Source organism: Ipomoea nil, unplaced genomic scaffold (assembly GCF_001879475.1).
Source record: "Ipomoea nil cultivar Tokyo-kokei standard unplaced genomic scaffold, Asagao_1.1 scaffold3105, whole genome shotgun sequence".
NCBI lineage: Eukaryota > Viridiplantae > Streptophyta > Magnoliopsida > Solanales > Convolvulaceae > Ipomoea > Ipomoea nil.
Window position 1 is genome coordinate 2,511,802 of NW_017619533.1, and position 22,719 is coordinate 2,534,520.

Here is a 22,719-nt window from a genome sequence, read left to right on the forward strand (position 1 = left end):
GGCCGATCTTTGGTGGATCCACGAGGGTCCCACTCACCAACAAGAACCAGGGTTCAACTGGGAACAACTCAAAACGCGATTACGAGAGCGGTTCTATCCAACACACGTAAGAGCATCCATGTACGAAGAGTTTCTCCATCTGAAACGAGGGACAACAACCGTCATGGAATACACAAACGATTCCTTGAACTAGCACGCTTCGCACCAGAACTAGTCCCCACCGAGGTAACCAAAATAGAGAGATTCGTATCGGGCCTCAACTTTGAAGCCCGAAAAGCACTAGTGGTAAGCAGACCTCAGACTCTCAACGAGGCTTACTCCAGTGCCGCTAATCTCTACCGAATCCAACTACTCCAACGCGGGGTTCAGGAGCAAATACGAAAGAGGAACCCCGGAGGAGGGGCACCACCAGTAAAAAGAACAAGAAACGACGCCAACACAAGACCATGTAACCTGACCAACTAAAGGCCACCTCTGGGGAACAACGACGCTAGCGCCAGAAGCTTTCCTTGCCCGAAATGCAACAAGAAACATAGAGGCAAGGATTGCATGGGCAATCCCTTGCGATGCTTCAACTGCGGAGAGGAAGGACACAAGGCCTTCCTTTGCACCCAACCCCAAAGACCACACACAACCACCATGGGACAACATGGGGGCACCGCTCATCGAGGGAACTACGATGCTCCTGGAAAAATATTCGTCATGAGCCGCACTCAAGCCGACCTCGGGAACGAGAGCAATCTCAAGGAAGGAAACCTAAGCCCAGAAGGCGAGGACCACGCAAACCCCGTGGGAGAAAACCAAGAAGACGAATTTTGTCTAGGTTAGGTTGGCAATTTCTTGTAATCACCTTCGTGGTAGAACTACTTATTTAGCTTAATTGCTTCGGAGACATTATAAATAAAAGATCGGTTCAAAATTCAGTCTTATTTACGGGGGGTAGAACTAGAACTATACAAACTAGCCAAGTCTCACCACTAGAAAACAAAAGAAGGAAAAAAGACAAGGGCCCCATCATCATAAGGCCTAGTGTTGCCAATGAGAATTGAACTCTTGACCTTCCACTTAAAAAACCAAGACTCTAACCACTAACCCATGAGTGTTTCTTGAAACCTCAAGGGAACACTCCCTTGTTAAAGCTCCTACAAATCCCTAAAACCCACAAAATCCCCAAATCAAAAACCCTTCTTCTTCTTCCCTTTCTCCTTCTTCTTCTCCACTCCCTTCCCTACTCTCCCTCACGCCCCTCACCGCATCCCACCGGAGAAACCCCCCAACCACTCGACACCGCCACCAACCTAACGCCGCCGCCGGCCAACCACTTCTCGCCGGTCCCACGCCGCCACACCAGCACCCCGCCACCTTCGCCCGGCGAACACCCAGCCGCCGCCCGCTGTCACGTCGCCCAACACCCGTCACCGTACCTCGCCGAGCCACCTCCTCCCCTCGCCAGGCCACCGCCGGAGTACAGCTCACCGCCGCCCACCTTGCCCGCACAGAAAAATGCGCCGCCGGAGCCCCGCCGGAAAAGTCGCCGGAAAAGTCACACCACCGGAGCACTCGCCGGAAAACGCCACTTGAAAGAAAAAAGAAAATGCCGAAAAAGCCCCTCGGAACACGCACCTCGGAGTGGAGCAATGCCGATTACACCGTAATCGGAGGTAAAGCCCTTGAACCCGACCAATTTTCTCCGAAATTGGTTGATATGCTTAAACACCAAGGTCTCCTAGATACATATCTCACCATCAAGGGGGATACGTACCCCGAATTGGTGAAAGAATTCTATCAATATCTTATAGCCACCAAACGGGGTGACAAACTAGAAATCACCACCAAAGTTCGCGGCAAGCAAATTGTGCTTTCCGAAGGCTGACTGGCCAAGCTCTTGAAATTGACCACCACGGGTGTGTCTAACTACGACCGAAAGGGGTGGATAGATACCCAAAACACGGGGTACAAGGACTATCTCGGGTACCTACTCGGGAGAGAGGACGGGTTCACCTCGGCCACGCGACCGAACCGAAAGTGGCTATCGGCGGAGCAAAAGATATTGGTTCTGATTGTGACCGATAGCCTCTTGCCCACCAATAACAAGAGCAAGGACGTGGGGAGCTTAGAATGCACTTTTGCCTATCTCCTGAAACATAAAATCAAGTTCAACCTGCCGGCACTCATGCTAAAACACATGGAGTTTTGCAAGACAAACAACCAGCTTAGCCTACCCTACAGGATGATCCTAAGTTGGATCATGGAGAAAAAGGGGGTGGACCTAAGCCACACCAAGGTCAAGACCGCAAATGGCATGGTCTTTAACGCCCAGAACCTACGCCGCAACGACATCTACTACACCGAGGGAGGACATTACCTCACCCTCGAAGAAATTTGCCAAAAACCCGAGGATGAACGAAGAGAATTGGTCGACCATTTAGACATCTCCAACAAGAAGCTCAAACGGGCAATGCAAGATTGCGGAATTCTGGAGGGAAATGAGGACCAGGAGGAGGATGACGAACCCAACCCGTCGGTGCAACCACAATCAGGAGGGAACCCAAGAGAGCAAAACGAGGGCTCAATCAATGAACGCATACCCGCGCAGCTCAACCGGCAAAGCCAAATCATGGAGGAAGGATTCTCATCCCTGATTCGTACGACACGCGCACTAGATCAGAGGGTGGCGGCAATCGAGGCCACCTTGGGCACTCGCGGGGCGTCCAGCTCACGGGCAGGAAACCGAGGTAGACCTAAAACCCTTCTGTCACAACACCACCAGAAATCCAGTCTACCCCAGCTAAGGCAAAATGTGGGGCCACATTCCTAACCGGGAGGCCAAGATACGGGATGCCTACGGGTGAAAGAATGGATTAGCACACAGGGCTTCGGGGACGAAGCCCCTCGTAAGGGGGGGAGAGTGTAACACCCCGTGTTACGATCCCTAAAATCAATTAAATCATTTAATCAATTACCCAAAACAAAGAATTAAATCACAAGAATTAATTAGGAAAGGCCCACCATAGTCCACGGGCCCTTATCCCTAAACCCAATCCTTAGTCCCAAAAGAAATAGAATTAGCAAACCTATAATATTAGTTCCTAACTAGGACTCCTAAATATATAAATAGGGGACTTAAGAGGCACCTAGAACCCCCCACCACAATAAACGTCCCACCACCCCAAAGAGCTCCAAGAATTCCCTTAGAAGAAATCAAGAAAGCAAGAAAGCTTAAAGAAAGACCCTTCATAGCCAAGGAATTAATTAAGGCTAAGAGGTAACCCATGTCTCAACAAAACCTATTTTCTTAGTTATGATTCCCCTCTTAGGATTTCCCCATATTATCGTGTATTGATGATTTGTGATATTATTATTGATGATTGGTGGGATGATTTCCATGGGTGATCTTGATGATAAAAGGTTCTTGATAATTATGGTGTTCTTGATGACTATATGACATTCTTGATAATTACATGGTGTTCTTGATGTTCTTAATAATTATATGAGGTTCTTGATAGTTATATGATATTCCTACCGAATCTTGATTTTGAAAGATGAACTGTGTTCTTGTTGATTTAAAAATAATTAGAACTCTAGGTTATATCGTGGAATTTGTATGGTATTATTCTTGGTATATTTAGGCGGGATTTCGCATGATTGAGTGTTTATTATGATTAGAAAAGCATGATAGGTTATGTGCCGTTTGTTTCTTGATTTCGATCCGTTAATTGTCTACGTGTGTTATCAATTACGTTTGCAAGTGTCTAAGCATGGTTTCGGGTTCCACAAAGGATCCCGGGGCGTTTTTGGTGAAAAGAGTCAGTGTGGGGTAGGTGGGGGTAGGGGACCCGCAACCTACCCGCGGTAAAAAAGATGAGCTCCGGCAGCGGGCAGCCGGCGGGCGGGCAGCTGCCCGTCGGGCACCCGCTGCCCGGAACAGTAAATACCGGCGGGCAGCCGGCGGGTGAACCCCCACCCACCGGCTACCCGCTGGAAATTCCCACCCTTCGGGACCCCGGCTTCCCCGTTTGATGTTCCCCCGACCCCCGTGGTGTCCCAACGGACTCCGTCTATCGTGCCTATGTCTAGTTTGATTTTCGGGTACCGGTCGTAGGTCGTATGAGTCTTATATATTGCATGCTAGTTTAATTGGTATCCCGTTGGCCTAGGTGAAAGAAGTATGAACCCCTTAGGACTATTCTTAGTATGTGAAGGATCACGCATAGGTTTTGTTATACGTTTCCTCCCCCTTCCCAATGTGTTAATGTGGGTTGCATGTGCTTGCTATGTGTTATGTGTGCATGTTACCCCAATTTGGTTGAGATCAATCGGGCTATACGGGCAGTCGGGTGGGCTGAGAACCATACCGGCTGTTAACCAGGCTGGTAAAGACCGATCAGGTATATAAATATTATATAGGAGTAAGGTCCACTATACGGGCAGTTGAATGGGTTGAGAACCATCCCAACTGTTAACCAGGCTGGTAGAGACCGGTCAGGTATATAAATATTGTATAGGACAAAGGTCCACTATACGGGCAGTTGAATGGGTTGAGAACCATCCCAACTGTTAACCAGGCTGGTAAAGACCGGTCAGGTATATAAATATTATATAGAGCTGCGGCTCATCGGTCGGTTGCGATCGACCCCTCCGTAGTGTGAGACGGGGCAGGGTGCTGCGGGGCCGTGTCAGAGCTATATGCGCTGACCCTCATGTATGGGCATGCGATTGGTCCTGTGGCGCCAACAAAGTGTGCTATATGATGAGATAAGAAGGATTGATGTGGTGACTGTTATAGGGCTCTTGCTAGAAATGCTTAATTGTGATTATTGGTTGTGCTTATCTATGACTGCTTCCTATGTGAGAATTGTATATGCTGGTCATGACTGTAGATTATGTGTTCCCCTATTTGTCGAGTCGGTCCCCTGATTTGAAAGCTAGAGTCTCTTAGGATATATCTTCATGTTTCAAAATGACTTTTCGTATATCTATGTGTGTATATATATATATATATATATATATATATATATATATATATATATATATATATATGTATTGTATTTCAACATGTTGGAGTGGGTTACCAGCATCTCTCGCTGAACAGATATATTTGGCTTTCAGGCACAGAAGAGTAAGTCACTGGAGCGCGCTAGAACTTGGAGCGTAGAAGTAGATAGTTTTCCTTTCGGCCTGCGTGCCATGTTTATGCGTTTACATTATTGAGGATATTAGTTAGTTAGCCTGTGCACCTGAGCTCTCTAGCTTAGGTGTGGCATAGCACCCTGTACTCTTTTATTATGCTTTGGGATTTAATGAGATTTCACCTTTACTGTATAAGTTTTAAAAGTCTTTAAAATCTGGGGTGTTACAAGGCATAAGGTCGGAACAGGGCATAAGGTTGGAACATGTGATATGTAGTGTCACGGTGACATGTGTTGCCAATGTGTGATTGTCTTTCTTTTCTGTTAGGCATGTCGAGCGGTATTCTACTTTGTGATCAGTAGAATACGCCTCGAGTTTTACTTATTATTGTTGTTGTCTTTGCCGTGATGTTTCTAATTTGTGTTCAGTAGCTTACATCTTGAGCGATGTGAGTTGGGATGTGATCCCTTTGTTCTTTTGAGAGTGGAATAGAGTTTTTACCGTTGACTTCTCTCTTTATGGTTTTGAACTGATATATACAGTATTCCGTTTCGAAAATGATTTTGTATTAAACTATATATATATATATATATATATATATATATATATATATATATATATATATATATGTTATTGAACGCGTATTGATGGGTTACCAGCATTATTCGCTGACCGGGCGTCGTCCCATTTCTTTATGTGCTTTACAGGCCCCGAGTAGATGGCGAGAGTGTTAGTCTTGGTTAGACTAGATCCCCTGGATAGCTTTACTAGTGTTTTGGCCTGTGTGCCGCTGTTGTTAAATATACAATAGATGTTTGTTTTTTACCTTGCCTGTGCGTTCACCTCGGTGTGAACGTGGCATAACACTCCCTGTTTTCTGGGTTTTCAATATTAGACTTCCGCTGTGTTACGTTTCATGTTTTGATGGTTAGTTTATCTTGCATAATTAAGCTTTAAAATGACATGAAAATCGGGGGTGTTACAGTTGGTATCAGAGCCTAGGTTTGAGCCTAGGATGCTAGAGTCTAGACTTTTAAGAAGTTAAGTATGGTTTTGAGACCCTAAGCGACCTTAAGTATCTAAGTGTTTAGGACTTAGGACTCTTAGGACGCACGGTGAGCTGTGTGTTGTTTATAGTTTGCTTGCTTGTTTGTTGTTTTGTTTTGTAACAGTGTTGTTGTTGTAGAAGCTTTGCCATGGCACCTCCTCGTCAACGTCCTCGCACACTGGAGACCCTAACGAACGAACAGCTAGCCCAGAATCTGCAACACCTCACGCAGACTATGCAGACCTTCAGCGAAGCGTTGTTGCACAACAACCATCCTGCTCCGCCACCATAGCCTGCCAGGCATAGAGATGTTGGACGCCTTGTATCGGGCCATAGACCACCGATGTTTGCCGGTGAGGAAGACCCTGTCGTGCTCGAGGAGTGGGTGCGAACCTTTGACAAGATCTTCTCGGTTGTTGGGTGCCCCTAGGAGCGCCGAGTGGAGTTAGCATCGTTCTACTTCAGTCATGAAGCGGACTTGTGGTGGGTGTATGAGGGACCCGCTTGCCTTGAGGAGCCCGACTTCGAATAGACGGCTTTGAAGGACCGGATGCTAGAGCTGTTCTACCCGGCACATGTACGAGCTGCTATGTATGAGGAGTTTCTACACCTTCAGCAGGGTTCTTCGACGGTGGTTGAGTACCACAAGAGGTTTTTGGAGCTCGCTTGCTTCGCTAGGATGCTTGTCCCCACCGAGCTCGCGAAAGTTGAGAAGTTTGTAGTCGGTTTGAACTACGAGGCTCGCAAGGCTCTGACAGTGAGCAAGCCGAGGACTTTGAAAGAGTCTTACTTGAGTGCTGCGGACTTGTATCGGGTGCAACAGTTGCAACGTGGATCTTTTGAGCTTGCTAGGAAGAGGAACGAGAGTGGTGGATCTTCCAACTTCAAGAAGCCAAGGCAGGATTTCCGAGCCGAGACCGCACCTTCCCCACCTCAAGGACCAACTCGAGTGGAGTCCGGGAGCCAAGCTAAGTCGTTCGCATGCTGAAGATGTGGAAAGGAGCATGCAGAGAAAGATTGCCTTGGGCAAGCTCTCCGATGCTATAGATGCGGGGAGAGAGGACACAAGGTTGCTGTATGTCCTCAACAAGCTAATCAAAGGGCGTTGCCGCCTAGTTAGGGACTCGGGGGAGCATCGGGAGGGAGTTCAAGCCGGGGAGCAGCTTCGTGTGTTCGTGATGGGGCGATCCCAGGCCGAGACTGAGGGTGTAACACCCCCCTAATTTCCATGCTAATTAAAGCCTTAAACATGCAGATATCTAAACAAAACATCAACACAGCGGAAAAATGAAAAAGGATTATATATGCCACGCTCACACACATAGATTCAACACAGAGGTGAATGCACAGGCTAACATCTGCATAATTCATAAACTAAAACCATACATGTCCAAAGTACTAAAATCTCTCCTTGGCACACAGGCCATAACAACACAAGATGGGAGCTACACTAACAGGCTCTAGACCGCGCTCACGTCTAAACATCACCTGAAAGAAACACATAAAAGATGGGACGACGCCCGGTCAGCGAATAATGCTGGTAACCCACCAATACATGTGTGAAATATCATACATAGATAAGATATACATTTGTAAAATCATTTGTGAAATGGAATATGTATATATAAGTTCCAAAACCGAGAGCAGAAGTCAATGCAAGACTCAAAGCACTCACAACAAGGTAAGGGAACACATCCCAAGACCACATGAGATACAACGACTGTAACACCCCCTAAGATATAAGTTTGTAAAGTCATTTTCGAAACGGAATACATATATATAAGTCCAAAACCAAGAGTAATAGTCAACACAAGACTCAAACACTCTCAACAAGAACACGGGAACACATCCCAAGATTACAAGGAACAACAACGACTCACAAGAAGTCTCAAGGTATAATCTATCACCACACAATAGATTAATACCCGACATGCATAACTCAAGGAATAAAGACACAACAAACGGCAACACATGCCTTTGTGACTACACACGTCACAAGAAGAGAACTCACAACAACGGCTACATAAGCCCTCGTGACATCACCCATCACGAGTTGATATGCCTTCCTTATGCCCGGTTCCAACCTTATGGCTACCCCCAACCTTATGTCTAGTTCCAACCTTTACCTCTAGGACCCCTGTACACCAAGTCCAACCATTTCCCTTCGAGGACCGTCGTCCCCTCTCCAACAGATCTCCAACAGAACCACCGATTTCATAGTACACGAGGGTACCGATCACACACATGGAAACACATGCCTCGGCAACACATGCCTCTCCAAACACATGTGAACCTTACACAAAGGCTACAGCTCCAAAATCACGTCATGGCCACCACGAGGACTACTACAATACCTTGGTGACTAGTGTCCCATACCACTAATCGTGCAATCCAGGTAAAGCCACACACACCACACCACAACGGGAATCAATCAACGGATCACAACGAAGATATGAAACCATACTCAACAAGGAATGGATCACAATCCGACTCCAACGATGATTAACACAAGTCATCATCCACAATAGGAAAGGACAAACAACACACACACGCTAGCATTTAAACACCGAACTAGCATGCTTATCAAACGGGTAAACCAAACACAGTTCCAAAGAACACACAAGACTCATCACGGTTCAACGAATCACAGTGTTGAACACTTAGCACGATTCAAGACACCAAAACCTATATGGATTCCTACCATATAGTTCTAGACATACAAAACATCAAGAAGACACTGAAATAGTTCCACAAAAGAACATCGGGAAGTCAAAAGACCAAATACCGAGTCAAAAGAATCACGGGGAACAAATCCCCAACCATCATCAAAATATGTACCCGCGGGTGGGGCCCCGGGTGGACCCCCACCCGTGGTTCCGCCCACGGGAACCTACTCCGACCAGCCATGTGCCCGCGGGTGGGGCGGCGTGTGGAGATCTGCCCGCCGTTCCGCCCGCGGGTACACACCTGTACCAAAATTAATCCCTTCGGGGATTTTCAACTCCAAGCTCAAATTCAAGTCCAAAACATGCCAAATCTCACCAAATACAACAAAATGACATGAATCAAAGGAATAACCAAGCAATGGCATACCTGAACCCTAATAACAAGCTGTAGATATGCATTTTCACAAGACAATGCATCAACACTCACATTTCATAGCAAAATCACATGTAGAATCTAAGAAATCATCATATAGGTAAGCAAAATAGATTTTGTAGAGCATGAGTTACCTCTTGTAGACAAAAACCTTCACTCAACACTTCACAAAGCTCCTAATAAAGTTCACCTTCCACACCCACTTCAAGAACACACCAAAAGATCATAAAGATTCTATCTTTAAGGAAAGACACCTTAGAAAACACTAAAAACACAAGATAAACATAGATCTTACCCTCCTAGATGCTCAAAGGTAGGAAAGGTGGAATCTTGGGGACAAACTTTGAAGATTTGGTAAAGCTCCAACTTGGCTTGGAAGAAAAGCTATCTAACTTTTAGATAGAAGGAGGAACTCAAGTTTAGAAAGTCTAAGGGTAAGAATGAAGGGTGTCTTCTAAGTTAGCTTGCATTACTAACATAAGGTGAAATGTCTTGATTACCCTTACTAAAATGAAGAGGTGTAAGGGAACAAGGGAACTACTCACAAAGCTTTAGGTACAACACTTGACTTTGGGTTGACTAGTGAATTACTAGTCCCGACTATTGAATTTTCAGGAATTTAAGGAATTAAATTATCAATTGGATTAGGATTAATTACTTAATTAATCCCTTAATTGAATTTGGATTACGGGGTGTCACACAATATGTCGGCAATAATAAGAATTTCCCTTCTCAAATAATATAATCTCAAATTGGCAACTTTCCACAATGATCTTCCTTTCCTTTTATAGTGATAAAGCTTCCAATTACTCAAGGCACATAAATAGCTTTCCAACATAGCAAATCATTCTCTGCCATTTGTTGTTAAAACCCATACATTTAGCTTGAACCATAATCTGATAATTGACTTCCTCTTCATATCACTAATAAATGTGAGCCACTCAATTAATTACCATATGATAGATAAATTGGTCCAAGAGCTTTGGCTAACATAAATCTAGTTATTATAAAAATAAATTAGCCAACATAAGTTTTTTTTAATGTGTACAAAATATGTACACTTACAGTTGCAAATATTGTGATGTTAAGGGGGATGTTTATGTTTCAGGTTTGAGTGTGTTGTTATTGTAAATAATTAGAATGACTACAAGGAGGAGAAGGACGAGGAAGAGAAGGAGGGTATTCATTATGAAGAATAAGAAGAAGACGATGAGGAAGAAATGATGTGTGTTGTGGTGTTGGTGTGGAAACGACAGTTGACACCATTTCAATATCTACAGCAAGAGAAACCAAGAAGGAATACTACACAAGTGTTACTAAACCCTAATGCAATTGTTCGCTCTTCCTTCCCTTTTATAGGCGGATAACTTGGTTTGCTCAATTTTAAAATTTTAAAATAATTATAATTATAATTATAATTATAATTATATTATTATATTTATTATGTTATATTATATTATATATTATATTATACTACACAAGCATTGAATGCTGACCCTTAATGTGCGTTAAAATATCTGTTTTAATATACTACCAAAACTTTTAGTGTAACTTCCTATTTAAATTTTCCTTTTAAATCTGTTTATAACTGTAATTATAAACATAGAATTATGAAAAATTATTATTGAATTCCAATTCATGCACACTAAATTCTTATCCAAAGCACCCTAAAGTATACATGCACGCCCCTTGTACTCTTATTTCACACACATAATAGAGCAAATTATCGCACATTAAGGATTTTGAACCACTCACCTTAATAGTATTAGTAGTATTATGTGGATAAGTGTCAATTATATTCCTTGTCAGCACTTTATCCATTTCCCATGAAGGAAATCTGGAAAATTTAAGGCATTTGTAGCTGGGGAAACGGACAATATTGAATTTGCTTACCCATAAAGGTATGTATACTTCAATGTGCGTTAATTTGCTCTAATACATGCGTCGGATCACTCTATAATGTGCGTGCATGTATAATTTTGTTTAATCATTAAATAACCCTTCAATGTTGTCCGTGTCCCCAACTACACATGCCTTAAAGTTGACAGATTCCCTTTATAGGAAATAGATAAAGTGCTGACAACGAATAGACGATATAACTAATACTTTAAGGGTTGTGGTAAAAAAATGATAATGTGCGTTGGTTTATTCTATTACGTGCGTGCATGAACGCTTTTCGGTGCGTCGGTTAACATGTTAATGTGCGAGAATGACAAATTCCATAGATTTCCCTTAGATGCGTAGTTAAAGTGTTGATATGCAATAACACTAATACTTTAAGTGGTGTCACAATAGCGTTAATATGCGTTGATTTGCTTTATCACGTGAATGAAATTACATCACAATGTGCGCGGCCTTAATTCTTAATGTGCGTTAGTTTGAGAACTAACTAACTTGTTGCAAGCTTAAATGCCAAAGCCTTAACGTGAGTTGATATACACTTAACATACGCAGGGAATTGAAAGACTTTAAGATGCGTGGATGAATAGTTCAGTGTGCGTGGATGACCCTTCAATATTGTCAGATTCCCCAACTACAAATGCCTTAGATTTTCCAGATTTCCTTTAATGGGTTCGTGTTTTAAGCGTTGAATGACCATTCAATGTTGTCCGTTTCCCCAACCACAAATGCCTTAAAGCTCACAGATTTCTTTTATGGGAAATAGATAAAGTGTTGACAAGGAATACACTTGACACTACTTATCCACACAATAAGACTAATACTTTAAGGGTTGGGGTAAAAAAAGGATATTGTGCGTTGTTTTCATCTATTACGTGCGTGCCTGTATGCTTTTCGGTGCATCGGTTAACATGTTAATGTGCGAGAATGACAAATTCCATAGATTTTCCAGATTTCCCTTAGATGCGTAGATAAAGTATTGAATGACAATTCAATGTTGACAGATTTCCTTTATTGGAAATAGATAAAGTGTTGACAATGAATAGACTTGTCACTTATCTACGCAATAACACTAATACGTTAAGTGGTGTAACAACAACCTTAATATGCGTTGATTTTCTCTATCACATGCGTGAAATTACATTAGAATGTGCGTGACCTTAATTCTTAATGTGCGTTAGTTTGAGAACTAACTAACTTGTTGCAAGCTCATTTAAATGCCAAAGCCTTAACGTGAGTCGATATACACGTAACATACGCAGCGAAAGACTTTAAGATGCGTGGATGACCATTTACCTACTTCCCCGCACCCCCCCCCCTCCGCTCCCCCTACCCACACCTCCACTGCCCCCTCACCAAATCTGTCAACTTTAAGACATTTGTAGTTGTGGAAACATACAACATTGAATTGTCATTTAATGCTTAAACAACGCACATTAAATAATTATTGTCACACACTGTATGTGTAACACCCCCAAATTTTGATATATTTAAAACTTATAAAATAAAGGCAAATCCATTGTTTAAACCCCAAACAGGGCATACAGCTATCCGTAAGTGTCGGGGTGCTATGCCACACCTAGGTTTGAGAACCTAGGTGCACAGGCTAAACTAACCAAGCATAAGGAATCCTCAAATTGATCTTGTATACATGGCACAATAGTTAGGTATAGATCCTATATACATGGCACTTTGGCTCACGACATGCTATACTACATGTTAAATGTTTGCATCCATTCGTAAATGTGGTTTGCCTGTTTTGATATATGTGCATATGTGCTTTATAATAATTATGTGGCTATCTGAGTCTGCACCCGCGTGGTAATTGCCTCTTATTTAGGTACATAAATAATTATATGTTCGGTGAAACTTGTGATCCTATATGTTAAATCATTATAAATTATTTAAACAATGAACATGCCGTGGGTAAGACTTCTATGTTATGTTATTATTCATCCATAAAATTAACATAATGTGAGTTGCATATTCATAACCTTATTATTTGGTGCATTTTGCTAGCACAATAGTTAGGCTTAATCCTAGTATATTTATATGTGTATATGTATATATTTCCCATATAATATTTTCCTTATGTACTACTATACTAATTCAGGCTCTTTATCCCCAAAAGGATTTCTAAGCTTCGAGGACGAAGCTTCTTGTAAGGGGGGGGGGGGGGGGGGGAGGGTGTAACACCCCGTGTTACGACCTTTAATCCCGGATTAATTATCTAATTAATCCCGTTAATAATAATTAAAAATGATTTAATTTGGTTAGGGTTCCCTTTAATTAATTAATGTGGTCCTCCATGGATCGTAGACCCTTGCCTAAACTAGAGTCTTAAGCCCATTAGGAATAAAGGGAGTAAACCTTTTACTAGTCAGATTCTAATTAGGAATCCTAGACTTATATACCTGTTAGGAATAGAATGTAGGTCTTTACTATTTAGACTCTGATTAGGATTCCTAACTCTATAAATAGGGGATTAGAAATCAATTAGAACCCTTACCACCCATAGTTATATTACACGAAATTATTCCCAGGAGTTTCCCCACCACCAAGCCTAGGGAGATCAATCGGATAGAAATCTTAGGAAAGAACCTTAATAGCCAATGGGAGGATTAATTAAGGTTAAGAGGTAACCCATGTCTCGACAAAACCTATTTTCCTCGCTATATCTTATTCATTGGCTCCTTTGATATATGATTATGTACTTGAGTCTTGATAGAGCTGTGCCTAGGGCTTATATTGTGTTTATGTGATATTCTTGATGTTTATGTGTTAATCTTGATACTTATGTGATAATCTTAATGTTTTTGATACTATGATAAATTATATGAATGATCTTGTATTTTGATTATGTCTAGAGCCCTAGGGTTATAACGTGGATTTCGTATTATGATGTTCTTGGTATATTTGGGTGGGATTTCGCATGATTGGGTGTTGAGTCTAGCCTAGGACTTGTGTTTAGGACTTTGCATATAGATTTCTTAATGTTCTTGTGATTCCAGATGTCCCCGGATCATTATGTGATTAATGTTGAGTCTTGGCATGTTTAGGAATCATGTTAGGGTGTATTTGGTGTGATCCTTGGTTTAATTCCGTTAATTGAATACGTGGTGTTGTCGTTATGTGTTTGAATGTGTTTGGACATGGTTCTGGGTTCCACGAGGGATCCTGGGACCATAAAGTTGCCTGTGTATTAGTGGAGGGTAGGTGGGGGGGACTGACCACCCACCACCTACCCGCTGCCCGCAATACTGTACCAGCGTGCAGCCGGCGGGCGGTGGTTTGCCCGCCGGCTACCCGCTGGAATAGTAATCGGCCGCCGGCATGTGACACCCCGTAATCCAAATTCAAATAAGGGATTAATTAAGTAATTAATCCTAATCCAATTGGTAATTTAATTTCTTAAATTCCTGAAAATTCAATAGTCGGGGACTAGTAATTGACTAGTCAACCCATAGTCAATTGTTGTACCTAAAGCTTTGTGAATAGTTCCCTTGTCCCCTTTGTGACACCCCAAAAATCCACACTCCAATCCATGAATTAATTGAGTAATTAATTCTATTTCTTTGAGGAATTGATTCCTAAAATCCTGATTTTTGATACTCAAGGACTAGTATTTGACTAGTCAATCTTTAAGTGGTGTTGTACCTTGTGCTTTGAGAGGAGTTCCCTTGTTCCTTACACTTTCTAAGAGTTATTAAGGGTATCCTTGTCTTTTCACCAAGAGTTAGTTTTGTAACCTAAACCTAGAAGACTTCTTCATTTTTCATCCCTTAGAATTCCTAGAAAATATCTCTACCTTCTCTCTAGAAAAGAAGAGTAGCTTGTTCTTCAAGCCAAGTGAGACCTTTGTCAAGATTCCATGTTTTGCTTCCAAGATTCAATCTTTCATCTATTTGGGCATCTAGAAGGGTAAGATCTAAGCTTGTCTAGACTTTTTGGTTCCATCTTAGTTGTCTTTTTCTTAAAGGTAGGATCTTTATGATCTTTTGGTTTGATCTTGAAGTGGGTTTGGCTAGTGAGCTTAGTGGAGAGCTTGTTGTGGTGTAAGAAGAGTCATTTGAGCCTTGGTTTAGAGCCTAGGAAGAGTTAAACCTAGACTTTCTAAGTGTTTAAGTGTGTTTTGAGACCTCTAAGCGACCTTAAGGAGTTAAGTGTTGAGCTTAGGACTCTAGGTTGCGCGGTGGGATGTGTGTTGTTTTCTGTCTTGCTTGCTTGCTTGTTCTTTTGGTAACCTTGTTGTTGTAGCAGAAGTGCGATGCCTCCTCGTCCTCGCGCTCGCTCCCCAGAGACCCCGACCAACGAGCAGCTCGCCCAGAATCTCCATCAGTTGACGCAGACGATGCAGTCTCTTAGTGAAGCTCTGTTGAACAACAATCAAGTTGCGCCGCCTCCGCCTCCTGTTGAGCACCGTGATGTGGGTCGCCTAGTGTCAGGGCATCGGCCGCCTTCCTTTGCTGGTGAAGAAGACCCTGTAGTCCTTGAAGAGTGGCTACGGGTGTTTGATAAGATTTTTACCATGGTGGGCTGTCCCGAGGAGAGGAGAGTAGAACTGGCAACGTTCTACTTCTGCCAAGAAGCTGATCTATGGTGGGTTCACGAGAGTCCGGCCTTTCTTGAAGAGCCTGGGTTTGATTGGACCGCGCTCAAGGACAGGATGCGCGAAAGGTTCTACCCAGCGCATGTGCGAGCCGCCATGTTTGATGAGTTCCTTCATCTGCAGCAAGGACCTCTAGAGCTGGCGCGCTTTGCGAGGATGTTAGTGCCTACAGAGCTTGCCAAAGTTGAGCGTTTTGTTACCGGTCTGACTTATGAGGCACGAAAAGCGTTGACGGTGAGTAGGCCTAGTTCCCTCAAGGATGCGTATCTGTGTGCCGCGGATCTGTTTCGTGTTCAGCAGCTTCAGAAGGGTTCGCTTGAGTTGGCTAGGAAGAGAGTTGAGAGTGTTGGTTCTTTTGCTTTCAAGAAGCCCCGACCGAGTTTTCCGGCTAGGGTTGTGCCATCTTCTTCTCAAGGACCAGTTAGGATGGAGCCTTCGGTTCAAGCTAAGTCGGTTGGTTGTCGCAAGTGTGGGAAGGTGCATCCGGGCCAAGTTTGCTATGCCAGGCGTTTAAGTGTTTTCGCTGTGGGGTTGTTGGTCATAGAGTCGCGGAGTGTCCTCAGCTTGTCGGTCAAAGAGCGTTGCCGCCACCCTCGAGGGCTGGAGGAGCACCAGGAGGGAGTTCGAGTCGTGGAGCTGTTGGAGCTAGGCCACATGGGAGAGTTTTCGTGATGGCGCGTTCACAAGCGGAGTCGGAGGGTCTGGTGGAGGAGGAGTTAGCGGGTAACCCTTGTTTTGAGCCTATCCTTGTGTCCCCGAGAGCGTTGTGTTCTTTGTTGCCTTGGGTGTTATCTTGTGTTTCGTAGTTGTCTTTGTTTGGCAATCCTTGGCATGCTTCCTTGTTAGTTTTTCGTTGGATGCTTAGTATAGACTCTTTTCTTGCTAAGTGTTTTCTTTAGTTGGTATCTTGTTTTGTGGTAGCCATCTATCCTTGAGTTATCTTGTGTGTAGCCCAATTCTTCCACCTTTGGACTTGGTTGTTCTTACAACAATTCCTTGAGCTTTTCCCTAAATTTTCCAAGTATTCTTTGATTTGGAAAAATAGCAAATCCCTACCAAAATCTTTCCTTGTGTAGCCTAAAAGTTAAGCCTAATGTTTCTTTGTAGCCTTTGAGTTTCAAACCTTAGCTAATTTCTTTTCTACCCAACCTTTAAACCACTTAAGCCAATTATCTTTCTTGGAACCTAACCCATTTTAATTCTTTCTAAACCTTAAATTCCCACTTTGTTCAAAATCCCCAAATTTAATCATCTTTTTCCCCAATCTCACCCAAATTCCTAATTTCTTCCCCCAAATTCTCTTCTTCTTTTTCCTTCTCCCTACCCGTGAGCTACCCGAAGCCATCCCACCCCCACCAACCTGCCCGTCGCACCACCGTCTCGCCACCGCCGGAGCCTCGCCGTCCCGTCGCCGCCGCCGACCTGCTGTGTGCCGCGTCGCCGTGAGAGCAGCGAGAGAGAGAGAGAGCTCGAGAGAGAGAGAGTGCAGCGAGAGAGAGAGTGCAGCGTGAGTGTGAAGAAGGAGAGTTGTGGGCTTTGTTTGTTGAGCTTTGGATCATCTTCCGCCATGCCTAGAAGATCAAGTTTGGCTAGGAAAGCGGAATGGGTGGATGCCCATTACCTTGTGCTTGAAGGTAAAGCTTTTGATCCAGAATCTTTTTCATGTTCCTTGTTGCATTTGCTTAAGTTTCAAGGTTTGTTAGATGGGTTTCTCACCATAAGGGCCGAGACTTACCCGAGTTTGGTGAAGGAGTTTTACCGTCACATGGTTGTGACGAAGGATGGTGAAAGGCTTAAGATCACCTCTAAGGTGAGAGGTGTGAAGGTTGTGCTTTCTGAGAAGAGGTTAGCCCAGTTGTTGAGTTTGTCTGCTACCGGAGTGGCTCAGTACAGTGGTCATTCTTGGATTAGTACGGATACCATGGGGTACCGTGACTATTTGAGCTATCTGTTTGGCCGTACGAGTGGTTTCACTCAAGCTTCGAGGCCGGAAAAGAAGTGGTTGTCTGTGGAACAAAGGATTTTGGTTATGTTGGTGTCAGATTGTTTGTTGCCTAATAACAACAAGAGTAGTTTGTTGGGTAAGTTGGAGTGTACCTTTGCTTTCTGTTTGAAGAATATGGTTAAGTTCAACCTGCCTGCTTTGATGATGCAACACATGGTGTTTTGCCGGGATCACAACCGGAAGAGTTTTCCGTATGGCATGGTGCTAAGTTGGATCTTGGTTAAGAAAGGTGTTAGTGTGGATGGTTGTCTCCCGAAGGCTGTGGGAAAGATGGTGTTGGATACTGCCAATCTCCGGAGTTGTAATCTTTTTCAGTTGGATAGTGGTGAGTACATCACGCTTGAAGAGGTTGCTAGGAAAGCACCTGTTGAGAGAGCAGAGTTAGCTGCTGGGCTTGGGATCCATGCCAGGAAGTTGAGTCTTGCAGTCCAGAGTTTGGGTGGTGACGAAGAAGTTGAGGAGGAAGCAGATCAGGAAGAAGAAGAAGGAGCACCGGAGACCGCTGAAGCTGAAGTAAGTGAATCAGACAGTGAGGAAAGTCGGAGAAGGAAAGAAGTCCACACCAAGAGAGAGCAGGACGTCGCCTCTTTGCTTCGTCAGCAGAACAGTTTGATCGCCGAGGGCTTTGCGTTTGTGAGGTTGCAGTTTGCCACAGTGCATCAGAGGCTGGATCGGTTTGAAGCTAGTTCTAGTCTCAGAGATGAAGCCGAAGAAGAAGAGTCTGATGAGGCTGAAGACTTGGAGAGTGAAGAGTTCTAGTGGTGTTGTGGTAACCCCGTTCGTTTCTTTCTTGTTGTTTCTTAGCTGTTGTAGCTTGGTGTTAGGTTGTTGTGTGCTTTGTGTGCTTGCTTGTTTTGCTTGTTGCCTTGTTGTGTTTGGGTTAGTTGTTTAGTTCTAAGTTGTTGTCTAGAAGTTGGTTGCTGTGTTGAGGGTAGAGTTCTTGATGCTCAATCTATCCGTTTGTTGACCCTTTGCCAATCTTTGAATTCGTAATGTCTTTTTCTTTGCCTTGGAACTTTGTGAGAACTTTTGGAGTTTTTGACCAAAAGGGATATTCTTGAAATTCTTGTCACAATTTTGTTTCCTTGTTACCTTTCGTTTTAATTCGTTGTACCAAAGTTTCGGGGACGAAACATCTTTGAAGGGGGAGAGGATGTGACACCCCAAAAATCCACACTCCAATCCATGAATTAATTGAGTAATTAATTCTATTTCTTTGAGGAATTGATTCCTAAAATCCTGATTTTTGATACTCAAGGACTAGTATTTGACTAGTCAATCTTTAAGTGGTGTTGTACCTTGTGCTTTGAGAGGAGTTCCCTTGTTCCTTACACTTTCTAAGAGTTATTAAGGGTATCCTTGTCTTTTCACCAAGAGTTAGTTTTGTAACCTAAACCTAGAAGACTTCTTCATTTTTCATCCCTTACAATTCCTAGAAAATATCTCTACCTTCTCTCTAGAAAAGAAGAGTAGCTTGTTCTTCAAGCCAAGTGAGACCTTTGTCAAGATTCCAAGTTTTGCTTCCAAGATTCAATCTTTCCTCTATTTGGGCATCTAGAAGGGTAAGATCTAAGCTTGTCTAGTCTTTTTGGTTCCATCTTAGTTGTCTTTTTCTTAAAGGTAGGATCTTTATGATCTTTTGGTTTGATCTTGAAGTGGGTTTGGCTAGTGAGCTTAGTGGAGAGCTTGTTGTGGTGTAAGAAGAGTCTTTTGGTCTTCAAGAGGTAACCCATGCTCTACAAAACCTATTTTGCTTACCTATATGTGATTTCTTGGATTCTACTTGTGTTTTGCTATGAAATGTGAGAGTTTATGCATTTATCTTGTGATATTTCATATCTAGAGCTGGTGTTTAGGATTCCTTTGTGCCATTGCTTGGCATTTTCGATGGTTCAAGTCATTTTGTTGTGTTTGGTGAGATTTGGCATGTTTTGGACTTGAATTTGTGTTTGGAGGAGAAAATCCCCGAAGGGATTTGTTGTGGTACAGGGACGTACCCGCGGGCGGAAAGGCGGGCGGGGCACCACCCGCCGGCCTACCCGTGGGGAACGTGTTGCCCTGTGGGTAGTGTACCAGCGGGCGGGACCACGGGTGGGGCACTACCCGTGGGTCCACCCGCGGGGAACACGGTGGATTTGGTTCGGGATTTGTTCCCCGTGATTCGTTTGTCTTGGTGTTTGATCTTTTGGCTTCCCGTTGTTCTTTGTGGTACTATTTGAGTGTCTTCTTGATGTTTCGTAGGTCTAGAACTATATGGTAGGTATCCATGAAGGATCTTTGGTGTCTTGAATCGTGCTAAGTATTCAACTTTGTGTTTCCTTGAACCGAGTGGTGTCTTGTGTGTTCCTCGGAACTATCTTGAGTTTCCCCGTTGTTAAGCATGCTAGTTCGTTGTCTTAATACTAGCGTGTGTGTTGTTCGTACCTTCCGTTTGGTTGATGATAACTTGTGTTATTCATCGTTGTTGTTGTTGGGCTGTGACCCGTTCCTTGTTGAGTGTGTTTCATACCTTCTTTGCAATCCGTTGATAGTTTCGTGTGAGTGGTGGTGCGTGTGTGGCTCTACCTGGATTGCACGATTAGTGGTATGGGACACTAGTCACCAAGGTATTGCAGCGGTCCTCGTGGTAGCCGTGATGTGATTATGGAGTTGTGGCTGAGACCACGTGTTTGGGGGATAACATTGTGTTATCCGGGCATGTGTTGCCGTGATTGGTGGGTTTTCGTTGGTGGTTATAGGTGGGGGACGACGGTCCCGGCGGAATAAGGTTGGACTTGGCTGTACAGGGGATTTCTAGAGGTAATGGTTGGCTTTGAAGGTACAAGGATGGGGGTACCCATAAGGTTGGAACAGGGCATAAGGAAGGCATATCAACTCGTGATGGGTGATGTCACGAGGGCTTGTGTAGCCGTTGTGTTGAGTTCTCTTCTCTCGTGACGTGTGTAGTCACGGAGACTTGTGGTGTTTTGGCATGTGTTGCCGTTGGGTGAGTCTTTATCCTTGTGTGTGGTTAACCTTTGTGGTTTGGGATGTGTTCCCGGTGTTATCCTTGTGAGTGGTGAGTCTTGTGTTGTCTTTTGATCTTGGCTTTTGACTTATATATATGTATTCCGTTTCGAAAATGGTTTCTATATCTTATATCTACCTATTTATGATACTTAACGGTATTGGTGGGTTACCAGCATCTTTCGCTGAACGGGCGTCGCCCTGATGTTTATCTTTGTATCTTTTAGGTGTTGAGTAGTCGAGCGCGATGTCTAGAGCCGGTAGCTTAGCACCTGTACCTTTAGATTGTGTTTTTGTGGCCTGCGTGCCAATGGTTTTAGACTGTTTGTAGTTTGATGTTTTGGGATAGTGATACAGTTGCAGATTGTACCCTCTTAGATGCTCAAGAGTATGAAAGGTGGAATCTTGGAGACAAACTTTGAAGATCTTGGAAAGTCCCAACTTATCTTGGAGGAAAAGCTAGCTAAATTCTAGAGAGAAAGAAGAGCTTTTGTTTTGAGAGTGTAAGGGAAAGAATGAGAAATGTCTTCTAGGTTAGCTTGGAATACAATCATAAGGGAAAAGTCTTCTTTACCCTTACTAAGATGAAAAAGTGTAAGGAGACAAGGGAACTATTCTCAAAGCTTTAGGTACAACACCTTGACTTGGGTTGACTAATCAATTACTTGTCCCCGACTATTGAATTTTCAGGAATTTAAAAAATAAATTACCAATTAGATTAGGATTAATTACTTAATTAATCCCTAAATAGAATTTGGATTTGCGGGGTGTCACATCCTCTCCCCCTTAAAAGAAGCTTCGTCCTTGAAGCTAATTAGGCACAACGAATCAAAGCAAAACGGAAAAAAATGAAACAACAAAGTGACAAGAGTGTCAAGAATACACTTTGGTCAAAACTTAAGGGGTTCAAAAGGTATCAAAACCAGCAAGAAGTCATAGCATTGAAAGGATTGAAAGAAATAACCAATAGAGTTCTTTGATCATACAAACACTAAACCAAACACAACCACAAAACTTCTAACCAACAATAAAGGTCCTAAACTACTAGCTCCTAGCACAACCCACAAGGCTAACTACTTAACACACAAGCAAACAAGAACGAACAGACAAGGTAAACAACAAGCAACTAGCAAACGGAGAAACGAGGTACCTGACGAGAACAACTCTGGATAACGCTCCCTCATAGCTGACTCAATCTCCCAAGTCGCTTCTTCAACGCTGTGATGGGTCCACCAAACCTTCACCATCTTCACTGACTTCCTATGCGTTTCCTTGGTCTTAGAATCCAGAATCTTGAGCGGCCTCTCTTTGTAGGACATGTTATCGTCTAACGGGATCACCTCCGGTGGTAAAACGTGTGTTGGGTCATGAACATATTTCTTAAGCTGCGACACGTGGAAAACAATGTGCACTCGCTCCAACTCCATAGGTAAAGCCAACCGATAAGCTAGACCCCCAACCCTCTCAAGTATCTCATAAGGTCCTATGAACCTGGGGCTTAGCTTGCCCTTTCTTCCGAACCTCATCACTCCCCGGTTCGGAGAGACCTTCAGCCAAACTTTATCTCCAACCACGAATTCCACTTGCTTCCTTGCCAAATCGGCGTAAGACTTTTGACGATCCTGTACCACTTTCATTCTTTCCTGAATCTGTTTAATCTTCTCTACTGTATCGTGCAAGTACTGCGGGCCCAGCTCTAACACCCCGTAATCCAAATTCAATTAAGGGATTATTTAAGTAATTAATCCTAATCCAATTGATAATTTAATTCCTTAAATTCCTGAAAATTCAATAGTTGGGGACTAGTAATTGACTAGTCAACCCAAGTCAAGGTATTGTACCTAAAGCTTTGTGAGTAGTTCCCTTGTTCCCTTACACCTCTTCATTTTAGTAAGGGTAAATTGGACATTTCCTTTCATGATT

General features: G+C 43.3%; 1 protein-coding gene across 1 annotated transcript; it reads right to left on the bottom strand.

Annotated features, from left to right (window-relative positions):
- Nucleotides 1-21,776: 21,776 nt before the first annotated feature.
- Nucleotides 21,777-22,433, bottom strand: LOC109166786. The gene is made up of 2 exons (XM_019315675.1): nucleotides 21,947-22,433; nucleotides 21,777-21,787 (listed from the first exon to the last, which is right to left on the bottom strand). The coding sequence occupies exons 1-2, from the start codon at nucleotides 22,431-22,433 to the stop codon at nucleotides 21,777-21,779; spliced, it is 498 nt and encodes a 165-aa protein (XP_019171220.1).
- Nucleotides 22,434-22,719: the final 286 nt, after the last annotated feature.

Excerpts from the sequence above, each read along its gene's own strand:
- LOC109166786 (XM_019315675.1), bottom strand. The coding sequence starts at position 22,433 with ATGAAAGTGGTACAGGATCGTCAAAAGTCTTACGCCGATTTGGCAAGG.